General features: G+C 36.2%; 2 protein-coding genes across 3 annotated transcripts in view; one reads left to right on the forward strand and one right to left on the reverse strand.

Moving 5' to 3' along the window:
* Positions 1-11836, forward strand: part of LOC104855470 (protein NipSnap homolog 3A) — a 12200-nt gene extending 364 nt beyond the window's left edge. The window contains exons 2-7 of one of the 2 annotated variants that reach the window (XR_004515416.1): positions 1141-1355; positions 2513-2671; positions 4262-4411; positions 8310-8396; positions 8490-8673; positions 11820-11836. Coding sequence is in view for 1 of the 2 variants with exons in the window: in XM_010614325.3 (XP_010612627.1) it covers positions 1143-1355; positions 2513-2671; positions 4262-4411; positions 8310-8396; positions 8490-8566 (686 nt within the window). In the remaining variant the exon portion in view is untranslated. Of the gene's footprint in view, positions 1-1140; positions 1356-2512; positions 2672-4261; positions 4412-8309; positions 8397-8489; positions 9550-11819 lie in introns of those variants that run through there. The other variant, XM_010614325.3, reaches the window with a different exon arrangement.
* Positions 11837-17659: 5823 nt separating this feature from the next.
* Abca1 (ATP binding cassette subfamily A member 1) overlaps positions 17660-23132 on the reverse strand; it is a 136541-nt gene continuing 131068 nt past the window's right edge. The window contains exons 46-49 of the mRNA XM_033759198.1: positions 22126-22229; positions 20892-20984; positions 20018-20261; positions 17660-19232 (exon numbers count right to left, since the gene is read on the reverse strand). Coding sequence (XP_033615089.1) covers positions 19092-19232; positions 20018-20261; positions 20892-20984; positions 22126-22229 — 582 coding nt within the window. The 3' untranslated portion in view covers positions 17660-19091. The remainder of the gene's footprint in view (positions 19233-20017; positions 20262-20891; positions 20985-22125; positions 22230-23132) is intronic.

Below are 23132 nucleotides of genomic sequence, written 5' to 3' on the forward strand. Positions count from 1 at the left end.
AGAAGAGCGTTGCGGGGGTGGAGGGGGGCATGTGGGAGCGCGCGAGCCCCACGCCTGCGCCCTGCCTCCCCTCGGGCTGAGTTAAAACCTGAGCGCTCCCAGCCGCGGCTCCTCAGCCGCAAGCCGGGTTCTGGTGGGAGCGGGGACCTCTGGGGCGGGACGGGCGTGAGAAAGGAGACGCAGAGGAGGAGAAGAGGCGCCGCTGAGCGTTGCGGGGGTGGAGGGGGGCATGTGGGAGCGCGCGAGCCCCACGCCTGCGCCCTGCCTCCCCTCGGGCTGAGTTAAAACCTGAGCGCTCCCAGCCGCGGCTCCTCAGCCGCAAGCCGGGTTCTGGTGGGAGCGGGGACCTCTGGGGCGGGACGGGCGTGAGAAAGGAGACGCAGAGGAGGAGAAGAGGCGCCGCTGGGAAGGAAGCTGCTCATCCGGGAGCGTTTGTCACGTGGTAGCAGGGCCCGGGCGCTGCCTGGCGTTCTGTTTGGGTGGCTCCTCTAGACCAGTCCACCTGAAAGTAGGTGGAGTCTGGTCCGACAGCTGCTTGCCACACCTGAAGCGCCAATACAGCCCACCACTTTTACGGAGCAGTTGAATAGCACGTAGCGCCCAATTGCATTTGTTACATTGCAGTCCTATCTTTGACCAGTGATGTACTTAAGTGAATAAGAAATACTTTGACACAATAATTTCTGGTTTTTAAGAACTTAAAAAAAAGTTCTACTGGTAAATATGTTTCATCGTGTCTGCCAAGACATGATGCAGAATTAGTAAAGTTCCATATGCATCATTTAAGCACATATGTTATTGGCTAATAAAAATTTGGTTATTAAGTTTTGACTGTGTAAACTTAGGAGAATGCTAATTGCAGTTGTCAGGTTAAGGAATATAAATTCCAGGGCTTTCATGTGAATAGATTCTCACTAAAAGTGGCTGAAGATCAACCCGTGGTAGGAAACAGTAGCGATTCAATAAATATATTTGAGTAGTTTTCTTTACTGCTATCTCTACAGAAACAATTCTGTGGAGAATTGACAGGAGAACAGCAAACAAGATGACTTATGTGCCAGTTGTTGCCACACTCAGATTTGCTTATAACATAATAAATCCTATCTTCCCCCAAATATTTAAATTTGCTTTGTACTGTCTTCAGGTGTACTCATCTTTTGCTTCAGGCCCCAGGCAAAATGATGGAACATTTTATGAATTCCGTACCTATTATCTTAAACCCTCAAAAATGAATGCGTTCCTGGAAAATTTTAAGAAATATGTTCATCTTCGGACAGCTCACTCTGAATTGCTTGGATGTTGGAATGTAGAATTTGGAGGCAGAATGAACAAAGCATTTCATATTTGGAAGTACGGTATGAGTCATCCCAATTAAGTATTCAGTACAGTATTGATTCTGCTGCGTGTTACATGAGACTTACTTCTTGAGTGTAAATTACATACAGTTGTCCATCTCTGAGGACACTGCTCAAACTCTTAAAGTTATTATGGGTGGGAACTTGTAGTCTCATGTATGAAATTATAACATGATGAAATAGACTAATTCTCAGAAAAATTTTAGAATGGTTTACTGGAAAGATGGTTTCTGAAAAATTTGAAGTAGTACTTACAAGTCCTCAGTTAGATTAAGATAACAAAACAAAACAAAAAACTATCTTTTTTTTCTACTTTGTTTTGTGGTAGGATCTTATTACATAGTTCAGATAAACCTTCAACTTGCTATATAGCCCAGGATGGTCTGAAAACTGATCCTCATGTCTCAGTTTCCTGAGTGTTAGGATTACAGGCATGGGCCACCTTACCCAGTGTTTCTTCTTAGCAAAGTTTTGTTTCTTATTAACAAAGATGGGGCTGGAGACCAGCATCTTAGTAGACATAATTCAAATGTTTGGGATCGTTAGGTAATGGAAGTTGAGAGTTAACTTTTAAGACTCAACTTTGGGACTTAATACTTTTATGATTAGAGAGCACCCTTGTTTCTTTTTAGGCGTTAACACTGTTCTAGGATCATAAAAGGAAAGGAATCAGAAAAAGGTTTTCCCATATTAAAGCTCACATATCTCTAAAAAAAACAAGTTCCATTGTTATACCAGTGTCCAAACTTAATCATTGTTATACCAGTGTCCAAACTTAATAGTCCCTATCAGGGTTTAAAGATATTCAAAGATCCTTAACAGCAAACCTGGAGGTCTATATGATATTATTATCTTCATTTCACAGAATAAGAAGCTAAAACAGAAAAGTACAATTACCTACCTCACAGTTACCTCTGTACAGTGGTAGAACCTATAAAGCCCATTCTAGGACTTTACAGTTGTCTTTTGCATTTCTGTTCCATTTGCAACCATGAGCAACTTGAGAGCAAATGTCATATCTCTTCATGTTGGCATTTCCAAAAGCATAACGATGTTCCTGTGTGCTATGGATAAATGTTTGCTGATTTGCATAGAATCTAGAAAAGTATATATAGGTGATTTTAAATTAAATTTTTCTTAATTCTTTTCTGCCATAGATAATTTTGCTCATCGAACTGCAGTCCGGAAAGCAGTGGCCAAAGATAAGGAATGGCAAGAACAGTTCCTCATTCCTAATTTGGCTCTCATTGATAAACAAGAGAGTGAGATTACTTATCTGGTCCCATGGTGCCAAATAGAAAGGCCTGCAAAAGAAGGTAGGTCTTCCTTTGTTTTGATGAATACGGTGCTAAGGATCTCAAATAATAAAAATCAAAGTACTATACTAGTGGAAAAAACAAAAATCTTTCTTTGTTTTATATAGCAACATGGTATGATTGTGGATATAAGAGTAAATCGAAGCTCTTAGCTTATCCTTAAAATATAAGAATGAATTAATGGAGACATTTCCTATACTGAGATTTTTGATTGTTAAACTTACTTATGTTATGTTATAGAAGAAGTCTTATCTGCTCAGGGAAGCGTGAGAAATTATGCTTTGGGATGGGGTTCCATGTGTGGGTAGGTAAGGGCAATGTATGACATTCATAATTTTAAAATGCCATGAACATTTAAAGAGAGAATATTTCCAAAAAATTATTAACCTTAAACTATTAAGTACATCTTTGTTGATAAAACTGTTTGGGATGAATGAATTATCTGCTAAGCTATATTAATGTAGCACAACTTTTGTATCTTTCTTTTTCTTATTTCTCAATTTGAAAATTGCTAATTTAGGGCCCAGAATTTGGCTCAGTGGTTCTGCCGCCTGCTCGCAAACAAAAGGGCCTGGTACCAAAAAACAAACAAACAAACAAATGCTGATTTAAACTATTACCAGGGATTTAGCTGAGTGGCTCTGCCACCTGCCTCCTAAGCACAAGGTCTGGGAGTTCGATCCCCAGTACCAAAAATAAATAAATAAATAAACTTTTAAAGCAAAGATCAGATTAGAAAACTATAGGCCAATTTAAATTTTGTTATTTTCCCCTATTATTCCCAGTTTCGTAGTGTATTTTAGATTACAAGAAATTTGAAGTCTTATAGAGCTCCTTATCCTTCCCTCTCTCAGCACTATCTCAAAATTTTTGGCTTCTCTGGCAGTGTCAAGTCCTGGTTCTCTATGTATTATTCATATTTCTTTAGTAAATTTGTATGTTTCTCTCACTTTTCTTGTCTCATCTACTAATCCTTTAGGTTTTTTTTTCATCTCCACTCACCTTATTCTTCAGATTAGAAGTATAAAGCTTTACAAGAATAAACCTGGATATTTAAGAATAGTAAAGCCCTCTCTTTTTTTTTTGGTCTCAAAAACTCAGATATAACTTCAGGTTAGCTGTTCACTTGCTAGTCCTGTTAGAAATGGAATTCTGTAAAAGGAAATTATACAGAGAATAAAATAACTCCTCTCAAAATTCAAGATCAGAGATATTTCTCCTATTAATATCTTTTTAATAGACTTGAATGGTTCAAAAATCCCACTGCATTATAAATTCTCAATTGCATCAGCAAAGTTTACAGAGTAAAAGTATTTCAGATAATACCTTAAATATAAATTCTAGTCCTTTTTCCTTTTCTTCTCTGTGCTTAAGCTTCACAAGTAATCATTAAACATACACAGACTTTCTAAACATAAAAGCAAGAAAAGTTAATGTGAACAACTAATGAGTATGGCTGAATAAATATCTGGATGATCTTGTATGTTTAAAGAGAGTAGTGTTGTACTCTTGAAATAAAAAAAAAACAAACCTTGATTAAAAATTACTTTAATATGTTTTGTGAAATAATTATTTTTCTCCCTACTCTAGGAGTCTATGAACTGGCTACTTTTCAGATGAAACCTGGTGGCCCTGCTCTGTGGGGTGATGCATTTAAAAGGGCTATTAAAGCCCATGTTGATCTAGGCTACACAAAACTAGTTGGTGTTTTCCACACAGAATATGGAGCACTCAACAGAGGTACAATTGTCTGCTTCCTCTACTTTTACGTATATTGGTGATCTGCTATGTTTCCTGGGTCAGATTCGTTTTTTCATTTTATTATATAATTTTTTAATTGCCTTTTTTGATACCAGGGATTGAACTCTGGAACTTGTGCTTGCCAGGCAGGTGCAGTGCCACTGAACTAAATCTCCAGCCCAATTGCCATTTTTTGTATTGTATAATTTTAAGGTTTAAAAACCCTGGTTTAAATCTTAGCTTTTTAGAATGTTATACTTTATGGAGTCTATGTCAAATGATGAACTACTACTATTTTCAAAATAATAAAATTTAAGAACTGGAAGGATCCTTAAATTATTTTTTCATCTTTTGTTCCTCTAAGTATTATTTTCTTGATTTTCCTCAAAGTAATATTACTTGGAGTAGAAATATAGTTTCTGAATGAAATGTGTAATGTATATTTTTATGAACACTAAAAACAGAGAAGCCCAAAGGAAAAAAATACCCATTTCTCAGTGCTGCAAGGTTATACTGTTATATGTATTAAAATGACATGGGAATATTAACACTAAGATGTTATCAGATATAAAAAAGACTAGAAACAATGTGTGGCTGGTAATAACCTCATAGCAAAAAGAATCATACCACAGTGATATATGCACACCCATGTTTATAGCAGCACAGTTTGTAATAGCTAAAACTTGGAAACAGCCCATTTGCCCATCAGTTGGAACTGAAACTGGATAAAGAAGATGTGGCTTTTCTATAAAATGGAATACTACTCAGCCATAAAGAATGAGAAATTAGAGTCATTCATAGGAAAATGGATGCATATTGAGGTCAAACTCAAGTGAAATAAATAAGTCACACATGTAAATACCAAATAGTTTCTCTGGTATGAAAAACTATAATTGTACATAAGATCCTAATGAGACAATTGACAATGTGAAATAGGAAGAAAAGGGCTAAAGATATAGGGAAATGGGAAGGGTAGAGGAAAGGAAATAAGGGGAAAGAAAAAAATAGGAGAAAATGGAAGTAAAGTATTTGTAAATAGGGAAGGGAGGAGTGGGTGAAGGGAGGGCAGGGGTAAGAGGAAAAAATGAAAAAATGAGAACCAAGACCTGTCATATAAAGGTACAAGATCCCAATGATGAATGTAACTGTACTGTATACCTAGAATGTACCAATAAATTCAATAAGAAAAAAAAACTCATAACATTCTATCATGGATGCATAGACACATTAGATGATAGAATAACTTTCTTTATGGTACTGGGGATTGAACTCAGATCCTTGTACTTGCGAGGCATGCGGTAGAACCACTGAGCTAAATCCCCGGCCCATAAGTCATTAATTCTTAAAGTTGAAAAAAATTGCAGTGAGAATTTCAGAGAGACTTTTTGGTAAACTGTAAAAAGTGTGTGTAAAATTCATCTAGAAAGATAAATGATTAAAAATAGCTCATAAGATATTTGAAGGATTCATTGTATCCAGTTGCCTTTTTAACTTCCCTAATGGAATACTCAATAGAGATCTTTGCTTGGTGAAAACGGAATCTTACTGCATCTTCTAGAGCTTGAGCCTAACCCATGTAAAGCCTAGCTCTTGATCTGATATATCCAAAGAAAATAACCAGAATATACAGAGAAAACTTTTTTTTCAAGTTGGGAAATATATGAAAAAGAGAATATTTACAAAAATTGTTAGATGTCTTTGTCATACCAAATGTTAATAAATTATAAATTCATTGTAAAAAATAAATTTGTAAAATTATTAAAATAAAATATCAATGAATTTATGTGACAATATGGGTGAAGACTACAAGTATATTTCTAAGCCAAAAAGTTAATGAAGAAACTATGGAGAAGGTAAAATGTCAACATGATGCTTTTATCATACAAAGGTTCAAATTTTCTACATGTCCCAGATAACTATAATTGAAATTCAAAAGCCAAAAGAAAATATATGCAAAAGTAGCTATATAGATAGCTACAAAGTGTATTTTAAAGAAGATGCAAATTAAAATAATAAGGTACCATTTTTCATCAAGCAAAGACCCACATGTAGTTACAGTTTTAGATAGGTCAGGGAAAAATTAAGTATATGTTTATTGTATATGCTTCTTATTGGAATAATTTTTTTCTTGCAAAATTTTCCAATATAAATAAAAACATATTTTTATCATCTTTGTCAGTATCATTTTGAAGGGAATATGCATAGATGTGTATGTGTATGCATTTTTTAATGCAGGAATAAAATTTGAAAGGATATAAAATATGTTGTACTGTAGTCACATTTGAATGGTAAGATTAAAGGTGTTTTTTAAGTCTCGTAATTTCTTACCCTGGACATGTGTAGCTTTTACAAGAAAAAAAGCTACTGAAAATGTGTGTGTGTGCAACTTTCTTAAACTTAAATTCATTCTCAGTGATGTATAAGAATGATAATACACAGAGTATAAATTGATACATCATTCCTGAAGGAAAGTGTGTAGTATATATACTGTATAAAAATACCTATGCTCTTCAGTTCTCTCAATTTAAATTTTAGGAGTTTATATTAAGAAAATAGGTTTAGATTGCCTGTTTGAATCCCAGTTCCATTACTTTGTGACTTTAAGTAGGTTACGTAAAGTCCACTCTGCCTTAGTTTCCTCACCCATAAAAATAGGGTAATAATAATCTACCACTTATATTACAGGAGCACCAAATTAGTTAATACATAAAAATGCTTAAAACCAGATCTTAAACATAATAACCATCCAATAAATGTTAGTAGTCATGGTCATGAACATTATTATAAGTATCCATGTGAGTGCTGCTCTAATGAGGTTTATTTCAGCTTTGTTCACAATAAGGAAATACTAGTAACAACATGATATGACCCTATTTATATAATAAATATACTCACAATGCAGAAGTAGAAATGCATATACATTGTATACATCCTGTATCTTATTGAATGAACATAAGCATATATGCTGTGTGAATGTAAATACATAAATAAAAGTAAATATCATCAATTTTATATATATTTCATATATATCAATTTTGATTTGAAACACCAAAATGAAAAAGTGATCCTTTTGAGGTGATAAAATAGAAATTGTTCTTACTTTCTCCATGTATTTTCCAAAATCTTTACAGCTACCAGCAAATTCTAATTACAAAACTATGTAAGTTATGTACAAGAACATCTATTTGACTATTTTATGGAATACTGCAGTATTTATGGTACTCTAAATAATTAACAGTAAAGATTTGGAAAAATGAATTAAATAAGAAAAAATTCTTAGAGCCATTAAATAAAATTAACATCACATGGTACCCTGTTAATGTGTAGTTTTTGTTTTTAATGTATCAACAAATTTAATTCTAAAAATATCATTTACATACTTTATTGCCATTAATTTTTCATTTTATAAGTGTAATATATAATGACTTATTTGGTTTACTCGTTTCTTAAAATGGAGATATATATTAACAGAGTTTACCTTGGCAGTTAAGAGGATACTAATTTTTAGTTTCTACTTTGTGTCTAAATTTTTTATGTAAGCACAATTTAGTATGATCTACCTTTTAAAATAAAATGTAGGAATGCATGTGACATGGGCCTAGTCTTTTTCCTTTTTTTCTTTTTTTCCTGATACTGGGTATCAAACTCAGGACCCTATGTTTGTGAGGCAGGTGATGTGCTATTGAGATAAATCCCCAGCCTGGGTCTAGTTTTAACTGTGGTCCTTAATGTTACTTTACTTCCCTTTCTTCAGCCTCCTGTTTCCAGTTTGATTGATTAATGTATAAATTACTATTCCAAATCTCTGACTCTTGTGAAATATTATATATTTTTAAAGTAACACTAAAAAACCACTATAAAAAAACAAATACAAGACTAACATACAGTTTTTCCGCAGTTCATGTTCTTTGGTGGCATGAGAGTGCTGACAGTCGTGCAGCTGGGAGGCATCAGTCTCATGAGGATCCCAGAGTTGTGGCGGCTGGTAAGCTGTTTCTCTTGGCATGGATTATTTTTAGAACAAACTTGATTAAATTGTTAATAACATTATATACCTACTTGTGAAATGTTTTTCCAGTCCGGGAAAGTGTCAACTACCTCGAGTCTCAGCAGAATATGCTTCTGATTCCTACATCGTTTTCACCTTTGAAGTAGTTGGTACTGAAAATATCAAGCATTTCATTCAATGGTGTAGGATGTGTCTGCTAATGATGCTTAAATTTTCCCAAGAAAATTATTCTCACTCTTATTTGAAGGAGGTGGTAAGTTAATTCACTGTGGTCCTCACAATTTTAAAATGACCTCTGTAATTTGTCACTATCACTTAAGAAAATAGTTGTGTTCATTTTCCCTATGGATTTTAGTATCAATTATACATTAGAAATAGTTGTCACTACTTAATGATCTTGATTTTTCATTCATTTCTCAATGAATATCTTCTGTATTTTGACAGCTCTGTGCTCTAGTATTTTCTTATATTCACATAATGATTTTATATTTCCTTGCCTTACAATATATATTTCTAAATCAGTTATATATACTATCTTTTTATTGTTTGTTTTTCTGAGATATTTTTCCTGGTAAAGTTTACTTTGTGACATCAAATGGGGTTTGTAAAAATACAAGTATATTTCTTTACTTTTGAAAAGTGCAGTATTACTTCTGTCATCTGTATTAATCATGGTTTTCACATTAGGTCATTTTGACTTGGAAAATAATGTAATTATGTCACAGCACTAAAAATCTAGAGAAGAATTGTTGGGTTATATGCTGAAATATGTTCATTATATTAATCTTATTAATGTTGACTTCACCTTGGGTCCCTCACAAAGATCGTGAGAAATTTATTTGTTTTAAAGAGATCTTTATGATTATGCAAATGCTTGCCACAATAAAAGCCTCCTTATCCATTTTGATTTTTAAACGTGTGTTTTATATTTATATCCTTCACTCTGGAGGCCTTACTGTGTTGCTATAGGGTAGACACATAGTAGTAATCTGTCATCTTTATTATAAATGTTAAGTAACATCATGAAAATAGCATTCTGGTAACCCCAGAAAGAGGATTTCTTTAAGTACTTCCATAGATGTCCAAGGGTTTTCCTTGAAACATCTTTAATTTCCATTTTATCTGATACCTTTACTTTTCTAAAATAAGGCTTGCTACTCCAGGCTCTCGTGATAGTCTATATTTGTGGCTATATTGTTTTGTACTTCTAAAATATATTGTTAGTGTAAAATACTGTAGTAAATTATGAACTAGCTTTCAATGGAAATTTTGAAAATAGAAATATGGTTTCCTCTTTTATCAGGCTATAGATGCTCTTTATTTTATGTGCACTATTATACAACGTGAGATGTTATTCAGGAAAGGCAGACAGTGACATCTTATAGAGATACATTCCTCTCAGTATTTTCCATGCATAGTTCAAAGGAATACATGTCACATTTGTGTGAAATTTGGAGGCTTGATACACAGTGGATATTAATATATACATGTTATCAATTAAAGAATTAAAGTTAAAATTTCAAAGTTAACTTGAAACTAAAACAGAAGATATTTGAACATTTTGCTGCAGAATATTGTAGTATTGTAGGACTATGATCATCTGTTGTCTTTGATCCATACTATAATAAAGCATCAGGTGAAGAGAAGGCTGCCACTTTTATCTTTGTAATGAATACATTCAGTTATCTTAAGGATTTCCCTGGTTTAAGCCAAAATAGGGCCACTTAGTTTAAATCTTATACCTATTCATATACTTAGCTCCAACTGGATTTTGACTTTTTTTTTTTTTTTAATACTGGGCATTGAATTTAGGACCTTGCGCTTTTTTGCAAGTCAGGCAGCAGAACCACTGAGCTAAATCCCTGGCCCTGGATTTTGACTTCTAATAAAATAACAGAGATTTGCTTCCAACAAATCTATTTTGAAGATGAAAATAATTTATACATACACCTTGCTATCTTAGTAGTATTGTACTTTTTTGTCTTTCATTTATTCTTCCAGTCTCTTAGATGACTCAACACGTGTTCCCATTTTCATTCTGTTATTGGAATAAAAACAATCAGAAGACTTTGTACAAGGTTCCACCTCCATATCACTTTCTGAAGCCAAGTTCATGTGCCCTACACTGTAACTTGAGCCCTATAGCTCTCAAGACCTTGTTTTAGGGCAGTGAAGATTGAAGCCATCAAAAGAGTAAACAGCAAGTGGTGGGGAATGGCCAAATGCATGCTTATTAGAAAGAATAAAAGAGAGGCTCACAGGTGTCTGAAAGGGATGTTCCGTAAGGCTGACACCATATATGTTTAGGTCCACTGACTTTTTATACAGTGTTTTACACAGAAAGCAGGGATGCTCTTGGTTGCAGGTAGGCCATTGAAGTCTGCTGTTTGATTTGCATTTCATTTCCTCCAGTTCTGGCCCCTTTGGTTAAGGACCTATTCTTTGCCTCTTGCATTTTATTAGACCCTGATAGTAGGTCGGGTTGGGTATGCTAATTTACTTAGCCTCTTCATCCCCCCACACTTTAGGATCTGTTCTCTGTCTACTTCCTCTGTCTCATGGCTTTGCTACCTTTTCTCCTCCTGTTCCGAACAGTCCATGCTCTGAGCAAAGGCAAACTCCTCCCTTGTATACACACGTGCTGAGAGGTGTGGCTCTAGCAGTTTTTCTGTCTACAGGAGCTACATTTTCCCCTCAGCTGAGCCCTTCTCCTCAGCATACAGATATGCTATTATGTACTCATATTTTTAAAAAGAAAAACTACCGGCCTCACTTTTTTCATTTTACATGACTCAAATAAGGTACCCATCAAATGAGATGTCCAGACTTCTGCCTCCATTTTGTCCATTCCCTCTTAAACATTCTCTGAACACCATACCATCCAAATCACTCATAGAACTCACTTCCCAGTGCTCACTTTACTTGATTTATTAGCAATTAGAAATACAGTACTACTTTAGTTTTTTTTTTTTTTCCCTCACAAGCATCTTCTAGTCTCCACCTTGTCTCTTGTCTCTTTAACCTCTGATATAATATTTCTTGGACCTCTTTCTGTTCTATTTATACTCATTCTCTGTATCATTTCCTTGTTTCATGGCTGGAAATAGCATCTGTATACTGTCAGCCCCTCTAGTTCATACCTCTTCCCTGAATTCCAGCCTTATCCCAGTGCTGTCCTAGTACCTTCACCCGAATTTTATCTATTAGAAACATCACTTGTCTAAAACTGAGCTCTTGATCTTTACCCAGAAACCCTATCTCTGTTAATGGCAACTCTAGTTTTCCATCTGCTTAGGTCACAAACTTCAAACTCATTCTCATTGCCTTCTTTTCTCTTCCATTATGTGTCTGTCAGCAAATTCCAAATATCTAGAATCTGATTGTGTCTCATCTCTGCAGCCACCATTCTGGCTCAAGCCAGTCATCATCTGGATTTTTAGAAAAGGCTCTGATCTCCAGCCCTGGCTCCCATCAAGGGTAGCACAGCAGCCAGATGACAAAACACTGAAGCCAGATCGTGTTACTCTTGCTCACCGCTTCCCAGCCCAGTACCTTCTTATCTCATTTGTAGTAAGTATCCAAAGCCCTTCACGGTGACCTCACAGACATTACATAATCTTCCTTCTTGTTACCTTTTACCTTATCTAGTTCTCCTCCTCAGCACCAGCTATGGCCTAAGAGGATTTTCTTTGACCCATTAATGTTATCTTGTGTATAGAATGTTCCCCCTTAGACGTGGATACTCATGAATCATCCCCCCACCTTTTTTTCTTTCCATTAAGTTTATTGGTACATTTAAAACAAACAAACAATACAGTTACATTTATCATTGGGATCTTGTACCTTTACATGATATATCTGGGTTCTTGTTTTTTCCCCCTGCCCTCCCTTCATCCCCTTTACCCACTTTCTTGAGAGCACCATGAAGCTTTCCCTGACATCCTTATTTAAAATTTTAGTCCTCTCCCATGGCAGCCCTATTTGCTGTAGATTGGATGCTCCTCCCTCCCCCACCCCCAATTCATATATTGAAGTATTAATCCCCAATGTAAAGGTATTTGGAGGTGGGGCCTTTGGGAAATAATTAGGCTTAGGTGGGGAGGAGGAGCTCCTATGATAGAATTGGTATTCTTATAATTGGACAAAGAGTCTTAGTTCTCTTTTGGTCTTTGCCATATGAGCAAACTAGAAAGAAAGCCCTCACCAGAACCAATGCTGGCACCCTGATCTCAGAATCCTCAGCCTCTACAATTGTGAGAATTATGCCTGTTCTACCAGCCTAAACCGACTAAGACACTATCCCTATCCCGTTATTTTTCTCTATGTCACTTACACCATAATTAATATTTTACTTAGGTATGGCCTATTATTGTACATCTCTTGCTACTAGAAACTAAAATTCATGGGAGCAGGGGTTTTTGTTTTAATTATTGTAGTATCACCAGTGCCTGGCACTTGGTAAACCCTCGGTAAGTTTTTGTTGAATTGACATATGAAATATGCTATCATTTAGACATAGTTTGAGTGGGTACCCCAGAGATTAATTTAATGAAAGATTGGTCCCAGGTAGTTAGGTCACTGGTGGTGCCATCTTCAGAAGAGTTTATTATAGTTTTCTTGGTAACCTTATTGGTTTCCTTGAGAAAGAGCTGTTAGACCCCTAACTCTCTGACTTCCTGTTTTTTCATTTAATTTCTTTCTCTTACACATACTCTTGGCCTGATGCCCTCTGCCATGAGGTTCTCACTAAAGCTGAACCAATGGAGTCACTGATCTTGTATTTTCAGCCTCTTAAAACTATGAGCTAAATATACCTATATTGGATTTTCATCACCAGGACAAAATACCTAGCATCCACAACTTAAGAGAGGGATTTTTGTTTTTTAAGATTTTGTTTTGATCGTGGTTATTTTGGGGGTGGGGGCTCACAGTTTCAGAGGTGTCAGTCCATGGCAAGTTGGCTCAAGGGCAGAGACATAATGATAAAAGGAAACGGTAGAAGAATGCTGCTTAACTCATGGCATCCAGGAAATAGCAGAGGGAGAGCCTGAGAGGAAGGGGTCAGGCAGGAGATCTAGTCCCCAAAGTCACACTCCCATGATCCAGTATCTCCAGCTAAGTCCCATGACCTAATAACCCATTGAGCTACAAACTCAATGTGTTAAACCATTGCTGAGGTAAGTGTTCTCACAATCCAGTCATCTTTCTAGGAGTCTCTCAGTCCATTCAGGTTAACAACCAAAATTATTTTGTATAATACCTCATTTCATTATATATAACCCAGACACCAGTATTTTGTTATTGTAACAAAAACAGACTAAACAAGATGTTTGAATTTTTATAAACAATAGTCCATTATACTTCCACGCCTCATAGCATCCTCCATCAACAGGAGATTACATGACTGTCATTGGAAGTCCTTCACCATCCTGTATAAATACACCGTAAATGGTCAGTGGAAGTTATTGCTATGAGTGCTATCAATAAGTAAAAGCGGTACTATTGCCTGTGGGTTATAAATTGCTGACTATGAAGGTATTTGTATTGTACTCCCAGGAAGAGAAACAGCTATGCGACTGGTCTGGGGTAGTTCTAAATCCTATGTCATAACTCACAGAGGACAGGCTAATAGTGCTTGTAGATTTGGGAATTCTCTTTTCTCCCCCTCAACAAAGCATTTTCCACTTGAGATTTTTGCAATAAGCATTCTTTGAGCAATATTCTTGCCACCCATTTTCAAATACGTTTACTGCTTATTTTGGATCTGAACTTAAATGTCCTCTCAGACAAGTGTTTCTGACTCCTCACCACCATTATTCTATTACTACGTTTTATTTTTTCCATATCACTGGTTGCTGGCTAAATTCTCTACCATAATATAAGTTCATTAAAACAGGCATTCTGTTTTCCAAAACATTGCATCCCCAGAGCCTAGAATAGCATCCAGCACACAAAATTCAATAAACATTTGTTGTATTAATGAATTTTGGTAACTAGAATTTACAAGCACTATTTTAACTGACACCTAACTTCCAATAAAAAGATTCCTGTCATTTAGCCTTGTAACTTTGGACAAATTTCTTATGCTCAGAGCTACAATTTATCCCTATGTAAAAAATGGTACTACATTAATTTATAAGGCAGATAGCAATTGAGGATTAAATGAAGTGTCTGTTGGGCTGGGGATTTAGCTCAGTGGTTCCACTGCCTGCCTTGGAAGTGCCAGGACCTGAACTAGAAGTGTCTGACAAAACAGTGAAAACTTGAAAGCAGTTGCTAATTTTCTCAACACTTGTTTTCAAACTGGATGTATCAGCACCACAAAGGATCCAGTTTTGTGAATCTAGGAAAGTTCCTACAGGCTTTTCTTTAAATAGAAGAATGTTTTGGTCAAGATTCATGGGTAGCCTAAATTAACTACCATTTTTCAACAGTTTTCCCCTCTTGTGATACCCAGTTTTCTGTCATTTCATTAAAGCCACTTAATAGGAACTTCAGGGGGAGCATGAGGGCATGATGGTGACACTGATTGGGCATCCAGGCCCACTCAAAAGTTGAGAAACTTCCACACACAAATTTCAGTCTGTACCCCAGCAGGATAGCTTACTACATGTTACTACAATTCTAAAGAGATCACTATAGAACCAGGACTCTTGTACTGCCAAAAAAAGAACTGCTTAATAGGGGATCTTAAATACTGAGACAAGCAGAGGTCATTTTCTGACACTGATGTTTAGTGAGCCATGAAAAGCACAACCACGTTGTTTCATCAAAGCAGCTCATCATGAGCCAGCCATGGTGGCACATGCCTGTGATCTTAGTACTCAGGAGGCTGAGGCAGGAGGATCACTATGAGCTTGAGGCCTGTCTGTGTTGCACAGTGAGTTCAAGGCCACCTGAACTACATATGGAGACCTTGTCTCAAAAAAAAAAAAAAACCCAGCAAGTGTGTAGACTGCATGACAATACAGGAGAACAAGGCTGGGGATTTGGCTCAGTGGTTCTGCGCCTGCCTTGCAAGTACAAGGGCCTGAGTTCCATCCCAGCAACAAAAACCAAATCTCCATTTGTCTCAGTATCATTTCCCTACCCATATTCTCTACTTTTTGTGCACGTTTACTCTTGCCATCACCCCCAATCAATATGTGCCACAGTGTCCTTGTATTTTTGGTTGAATAAACAAAAGGGCACCAAAGGCAAACTTTCTATCCTCCTCAAAACCAACAGAAGCTTTTATTAAATAAGCTTAGCAATAGCAATTTCAGATATTTCTGCAGCTTAATCATTATGTAGAATAATCTAAAAACCTCTTAAACTTTTTAAATACCAGTTACTGAGTATCTCAACTGATATCCTTTTCTTTATTTTCAACTAGCCCCAAGTTATCTTTTTGGATTAATAGGGCATTTGAACCTCTTCTAAAATCTTGACTTGACTTATCCCCTACTATTTACTTTTGTGATGGCTTTATTATACTTTAACAGTAGGTGGTGCTACAAACATACAAAAGTAAATTTGTTTAGACCAATAGAACTGTCACAGCTTTATTTTGTGACTCATTACAACATAGAAATATGCCTTTAATACATCATATAAAGTTATTAACAATACAAATATTTTTGTTTTTTTCTTTTTTAATGAAAATGATTTAACTTAGAAATCTATTGTGAAACTTTTGTCTAGTTTTGCAATTCTCAGATATTCCAGTGCAAAAATAGATTCATCACAGACAGCATAAAGTGCTTGGAATGAAGGGCCAACAATGAAGAAAAAAGCACAAAAACAGCTTCATCCTAGGGTATAAGAAAGGATAATAGCATAACTAATATTTACAGAACTATAAACATTCTATAAAAAGGGATGCAACAATTTTGAAAAGAATTAACAGTCTTACTGTAGTATTACATTATTACTAGTAAATAGTAACAAAAGTACAAATTAATATCTCAGTATCAAAGTGGTTTACTGCTATATGACACATGGCTCTTTGGAAAATTTTTACCTGATATATACAACCATGAGAAATCCCATAGACAAATCCCTTTAGTCAATGATTACCATACAGTGAATGAATAATGTGCAACGTTTAATAGTCACAAAGAATATGCATTCAGTACAGGTATCAAAATACAGTAGTTTGAGGTTTGCATGTTTGTTTTTTAATAAATGAATTGTGCTGGGTATTTATATAGTGAGGACTTGCTATTTTCTTTAGTATTTCTCATATTCACAGTTAAGTTTTTCAAGGTGTCCAAAAGATGCAAAAGCAGCACTCTTTGAACACTTCTTTTGAGAAGTTCTAGAACTCACAGTTACATTTCCACAGGGAATATACAGAAATTTTATTTAATTGAGGGTAGAGTTGGTACTATAATTAGTTTTACACAGAAAAATAGTTAAAATTACTTTTTGGACAGCCCTGAAAAGGTAACACAATAACAATGAAGCCAATGTGTAATTTTTTCTTAAAAAAAAAAATTTTTTTAAGTTTATATTGAAATGTACTTTTTCAACATACTTCACAGTGCTTTTTGATTCTTCGAAATATGGCCTTGAAGTCAGACTAATCAAGGAGTTGCTCATGGATTTAACATAATGAAGAATTAGAACATGATTATAGCGAGATGAGAAAACCAACAGAAGTTTGATTTTGAAAAATCAGAAATTATTCTTTGAATTTTGTATCTCTGAAAATGGGATAAAGTGAGTGATTTCATGCCAATAGTTACTACAAATATGATTTACCATTTTAGAAAACAATATCAACCTTACTTTCTAAAACAGTAACTTAACAAAATTCTGTAAATTTACAGACAGATGATTTTGAAATATTATACTTTTATGGTTAACACTTAAATATTGAAAAGTGGTTAGAACTAGTGATGATAATGCAAGATCACTCGAACTTCCCCAAATAGTTCTCCCATGTTGTTTTTCCTCAAGGCAGATAACATTAAGCATCAGTGAAATGTTTTTTACAAGTATTTACTGACTAAAAAAATTAATACAAGGTTTAAAAAGTCTGAAAAATATTCAGTGGGAAGTATTTTTTTATGATAAGTTAGTGACTGAAGAAATGAAAAATTTGAGATTGTCAGAGATTTAATGGGGTTTCTAACATCTCTATAGGATCAATTATTTAAAGATTCTAAGTGTGACGAGTTTCCAAGCTAGCTGTTTTTCCCTTTGAAAAAGTTACTGTTTAGCCTGTGACCCTTTCTTGGCTTTTGCATTGTTGCTACTTAAAAAAAAAGTCTGGCTAATATTCTTTCATTGAGCCCTCAGGACCACAACAAAACCACTTATATTTGTAAACAAGTCAGCTGAATAACATGGCACAGGAAATTTAGTGAGACTTAATTTCTCCCCATGCCACATACACATACTCACTCTGCTAGAGAATACAATAAAAAATACTTGATTGATGAAATGAAATTGAGTTTTCTACAAGATCTTAAAGAAGCCCAAATACAATGTCATGAGATCTTTGACACCATATTGTTTCCTAGTCACCAGGCACAAATAAGATGTGCTATCTGCAAATCTATGAGGAATATAAAAGCTAGTGAGGCCACGTGGCCATACTCCGCTATACCACGGGGTTCTACAAAGATGCCACTCTAAGGTTTCAGAAGTCACTGATACAATTTAAAATCCCCAATGGCATTAATAATACAAAGATTTCTGACAACATACAACTCTACTTGTTGTTTTCTAGATTAATTTTTAAAAACCTGAAATAATATTACACTTGTGTCAAACAACAAAGATCTTGAGATGTACCGTGTTAGCAGATAATCAGGACAAATGGGCATAGGCTCCCTAAATTGGAATACACTGTCCTGTCTCTTTCATTCCAGCAGAATAGCTGCTGATCTGCTACTTACCGGGACTGAAGTGTATTTAAAAAGTCCCAGAAATATGGCCTGGGACGAACATGGCTGCAAGCACGGACCAACACAACAATGAATACAACCAGGTTTCCCGTGTCTAGACATATCCATGCTTTGCATGTTACAGCCACCGAAACAGCTCACCAAAAGGGAGTCAAAGCAGGACCATGGCCACACAAGGCACCACTTCGTCACCTGATATTTAATGATGTTGATGAATTCCAAGCAGAGCAGCTTTCACGAAAAGTGCTGTGACACACCATGGTGCCTCAGACTTTCTGAGCAACTTGGCACTAGTAGTTCTGGCACACTCATTGCCAGCAATGGATGTGTCATGAGGAAACCAGTCTCCTGGCATGACAGGTCTCGATGGGTGAGAATGTACATACCTTTTGATTTTTATAATCACTGGCCATGATTATTTGATGAATTATTGTTGCAATCCCAGTGAGAATACACAGGAACAAAAAAATATGACTTCAAACCCGTATGTCCACTGGGTTCCGTACTAGAGCTTCACATAGATACAAGGTAATAAACTAAATTCAAGTCTTTTGCACTAGAGAGCCATACAAGTCATAGGCTACAAAGGCACTGCCCCTGTAATGGAATTTGTTTTCATTGCATTGAATTGCATTGCATTGAATAGCATCAGTACAGTATCCAGTTTACTTCTTCACACAAAATCTTCCAGCTTTTTCCTCTGGAGCACTTTACATGGTGCAAAGGAAGATCTGGTTCCTCCTCACTTTCAGCCTCCCTGTGTAAACAGGACTCTTCATACATAGCTTTCTTTCACTTTCTCATCCTGCAGAAAAGACGTAAGAACTGCAACATCCACTACTGTCTGATTTTTGTGTAATGACAGGTCTTTCAAGTGGTCATCGTCACTTTGGTCCTTGGCAAAGTTCACAAATACCTGGCAAAAGAAAGAAGAGTTGGACCTGTATGAATACCTTTTCTTTATCCCTCTCTCTCCCACTTGCTCTCTCTCCCTCCTTCCCTCCCTCCCTCCTCTCCTCACTGCACTAGTTCCGGGCTCTCTCTCTTAGCTATATTCCCCATCCCCCAACCCCCCCTTTTAGGGTCTTTGTTACTAAGTGGCCCAGGCTAGGCTTAAATTTGACAATCCTCCTCCCTCAGCCTTCCAAAGTGCTGGAATTACTCTTTCTTTATTCCTAGCTTCATTTTCCCTTATGTCGAAATTAGGTCAGTAGAATACCGAATTGCATAAATAAACTAACTAGACAACTGTGTGTGAAAGAGCACTTTGAAAACATCAATGATCATTTAAAAACTGATCTTCTATATTATCCCCCTCACAACTGCTTAATCATTAGCTTACTTTGGCATGTATAGGCTTGATAAAAGCAAAGAGGGCATAAAACATTTACTGAATACCTACTAGGTAGCAGGATATGTTTGATATTTTGCTAAGGATAAGGCATTTGGCAAAATGCCTGGCTCATGGATAGTACTGAAATGGTAGTTATTTATGACGGTTAATACAATACATTCTCACACTAACCCTATAAAGTAGAATGTGCACCTCCCTTTTAAGCTTAGTAAAAAACATAGCTAGTAATAGTCAACCAGGAATTCAAGCACAGTGAGTCTGAAACGCTCTTAGGCCTTTGGTGGGGGATAAGTGGGCAGGGATTCTCACCCTGAGAAGTAAATCTGCTTTTAACGCTCAGAGCTTACTTGGTCAAGTGTTGTCTGAGAAACAGAGTAGTCTTCTATGTGGAGTCGCTTTTTGCTGTGGGAGAGGATGCTGAATATCTTGGCCAGAGAAGATAATGAAGACGGAAGCTGATATTGTAACATGTTCCGGTGTTTCTCTTTTAGGACACTTCCTGGAAAGGCGAGTCCAAAGAACTCCTGGACAGGCTTCAGGTCAGGGTTGGACCCTGCTATTCGCACCACTATCGTATAACCATCTCCAAACCTGAAAGCAGGTGCAAACATCCCAATGGGTTAGCTCCAGGAAGCTTCTTAGAAGGATGTTTATAACCCCAAGAACCCAATTTGTGCTGTGACAAAAGGGAGGTCCCTGACAGACCAGTTGCTGAGAAAACGAACCATTTGTCATTTACTGAATGCCTGTTCTGTATGTGGTGCCATGCTCAGTGCCTTGGCTATACAATTTCATTTCATCCTCACTGGACCCATGGTATCTGACAGATACTACAGAGAAGCTGAAGCCCAAGGAGTTACTTGCTTATAACACAAAGTTCATTAGGGGTAGGGCTAGGACATGTACCCTTTGAGAAAGAGATTATTCTCTTAATCACATTATCACATGTGAATTTTTTTCATTTCATTTGTATACCAAGGCTAGGAAGTAATATTCCTGGAAACTGCTTTTCAGAATAGTTAAGTAATTTGCCCAGGAGTCACACGGTCAGTATACGATAAAGACAAAATTTAATGTGGCTCTGTTTGACTTCAGAGCCCTCATTCTTTCGACTGTAGTTTCAGTTTAATCTCCCTTTATTTCTAAGCCACCATTTATATACTCACAAAAATAAATATTAAGCTTTCTCGCTAGGTTCTATCTTAAAGAAATTATTTTTACCTATTTTTAAGATGTTGGACACTGCCAAGACACCTGAATCTCCCATTGACCATAATTGCCATCCTAGTGCAAAGAGCTTCACATTCTTCCATGCTGTTAGAAAACACAGTAAGGTTTTAGTTTTAGAGAGATGCTCCTATTACCATTCAGAATATCACCATAGCATCTGGCGTTGCAAAGAAACAGATTTTCAGCTTCCTAGGGCATAATGACATCCTGCTGCAAAGATACGAAGATGGAGAATGATGTGGCTCACTGCAGTACTGTTTATAATTGTGCACAAGTTGGAAACAATCCAAATGTCTGCACAAAGGGGACGAGTTAAGTAAATTAGAGTGCCTTCTAATACTACCCAGCAATATGAAATAATGACACTTCTAAATTTACTGACTTGGAATAATATTCATACTATATTAAATGGAAAAAAAAACACCAGTACATATATGCCTCATAAGCACAAGGTCCCGAGTTCAATCCCTGGTACCAAAAAAACAGTACATATACTGTGCTTGCATTTTGTACTTACATGTATATATCAATTTGCATAGGGAAACTCAGCAAAAGTACAGAAGCCAGCAGTGATAATAGTTGTTTCCAAGCAGTATAATTTCAGGTAATAACTGTTTTAATCTTTGCCTTTCTTTTTTGTTTGTTTTTTGAGCCAGTGTCTCACTATGTAGTTGAGACTGACCTGGAACTCACTATGTAGCCCAGCGAGGTCTCAAACTCACAGCGATCCTCCTGCCTCAGCTTCCCTAGTGCTGGGATTACAGGAGTGCGCCACCACTCCCAGCCTCATCTTTGCCTTTCTATATTTTCTAGGCTTTACAAAATAATCATATTGGAAATTTTTTTTCCTGTTGTCTTTTCAGTACCATGATGAAATCTTCTTTTTTTCTTTCTCTTACTGAGTTTATTGGTACATTCTAGGTATATAGTACAGTTAGTTACATTCATCATTGGGATCTTGTACCTCTACATGACAGGTCTTGGTTCTCATTTTTTCCCCTTGTCCCTGCCCTCCCTTCAGCCCCTTCTCCCTTCCCTATTCACAAATACTTTATTTACATTTTTTCGCTTTCTCATATTTTTTCCCTCTCCCTTTTCCCCTACCTTTCCCACTTCCCCTACACCTTTAGCCCTTTTATTCCTATTTCACATTGTCAATTGTATCATTAGGATCTTATTTTTAAATAACACAATATAGAAACCAAATCAAGAGTACACTACAGACCTATGAGATGTAAGCACTACAGATCTTCCCTCCTTGACGATGCTGAGGGCACAATTCCACAAGAATCTCCGGGCCTTAGGGTCCATGCCTGTGGTTGGTTCATCCTGTAATTAAAGTAAGTTTTATTATTCCCTGTATCAAAATAACATAAAGGGTGTATTTGTCCTATTTCCTGTTTGACCCCAAAATATTTACCAGCAGCACTTGTAGCTGTAGCCTTTACCCCTAGGTAATTTACAGATTATCCCCAAAGTTTGCCATGAAATATCTCACTTTTTTCTTAGTTTCACACAGCTCTGCAAAGTTTGGTCACTGTTAAAATTTGCTGTTTGCACAACAAGAATGCCAAGAAAAATGTATTTTTGCACAGAATGTGCACCTCAGCACCAAAGCACCTCAGTCTGCTTTGTGTTGTTCTGTGGTTTGAAATTTACCACACAAAAAAGAACTATTAAATACTGATCATCTTATACATTTCTGTTACATTAGGATTAGAGATAAGTTCTGTTTAGAAATAACTCAAAGGACAGTTTTTAAATTTATTTTTATTCTAAAAGCCAGTCAGATTTGCTTCAGCCTTGAAGAGTGTCTTTATGTAAAACTACATAAATGTTGGGAGCAAACTGCACTGTTTTTTCTAAACAGGAAATGGTTAAATACTGAAGTATCTTTAACGTGGCCTAAAATTTGACTTATCCCCGTAGTTATTTCTTTTTTTTTTTTTTCTTCATTGAGTTTATTGGTACATTTTAGGTATACAGTACAGTTGCATTCATTATTGGGATCTTGTACCTTTACATGACCGGTCTTGGTTCTCATTTTTTCCCCTTGTCCCTGCCCTCCCTTCACCCCCTCCTCCCCTCCTCCTTTACAAACATTTTATTTCCATTTTTTTATTTTCTCCTATTTTTTTCCTTTTCCTTATTACCTTTCCCCTACCCTTCACACTTTCCCTACACCTTTAGACCTTTTTTTCCTATTTCACATTGTCAATTCCCCTAGTTATT

This window comes from Fukomys damarensis, unplaced genomic scaffold, assembly GCF_012274545.1.
Source record: "Fukomys damarensis isolate Sample0158 unplaced genomic scaffold, DMR_v1.0_HiC HiC_scaffold_36, whole genome shotgun sequence".
Lineage (NCBI taxonomy): Eukaryota > Metazoa > Chordata > Mammalia > Rodentia > Bathyergidae > Fukomys > Fukomys damarensis.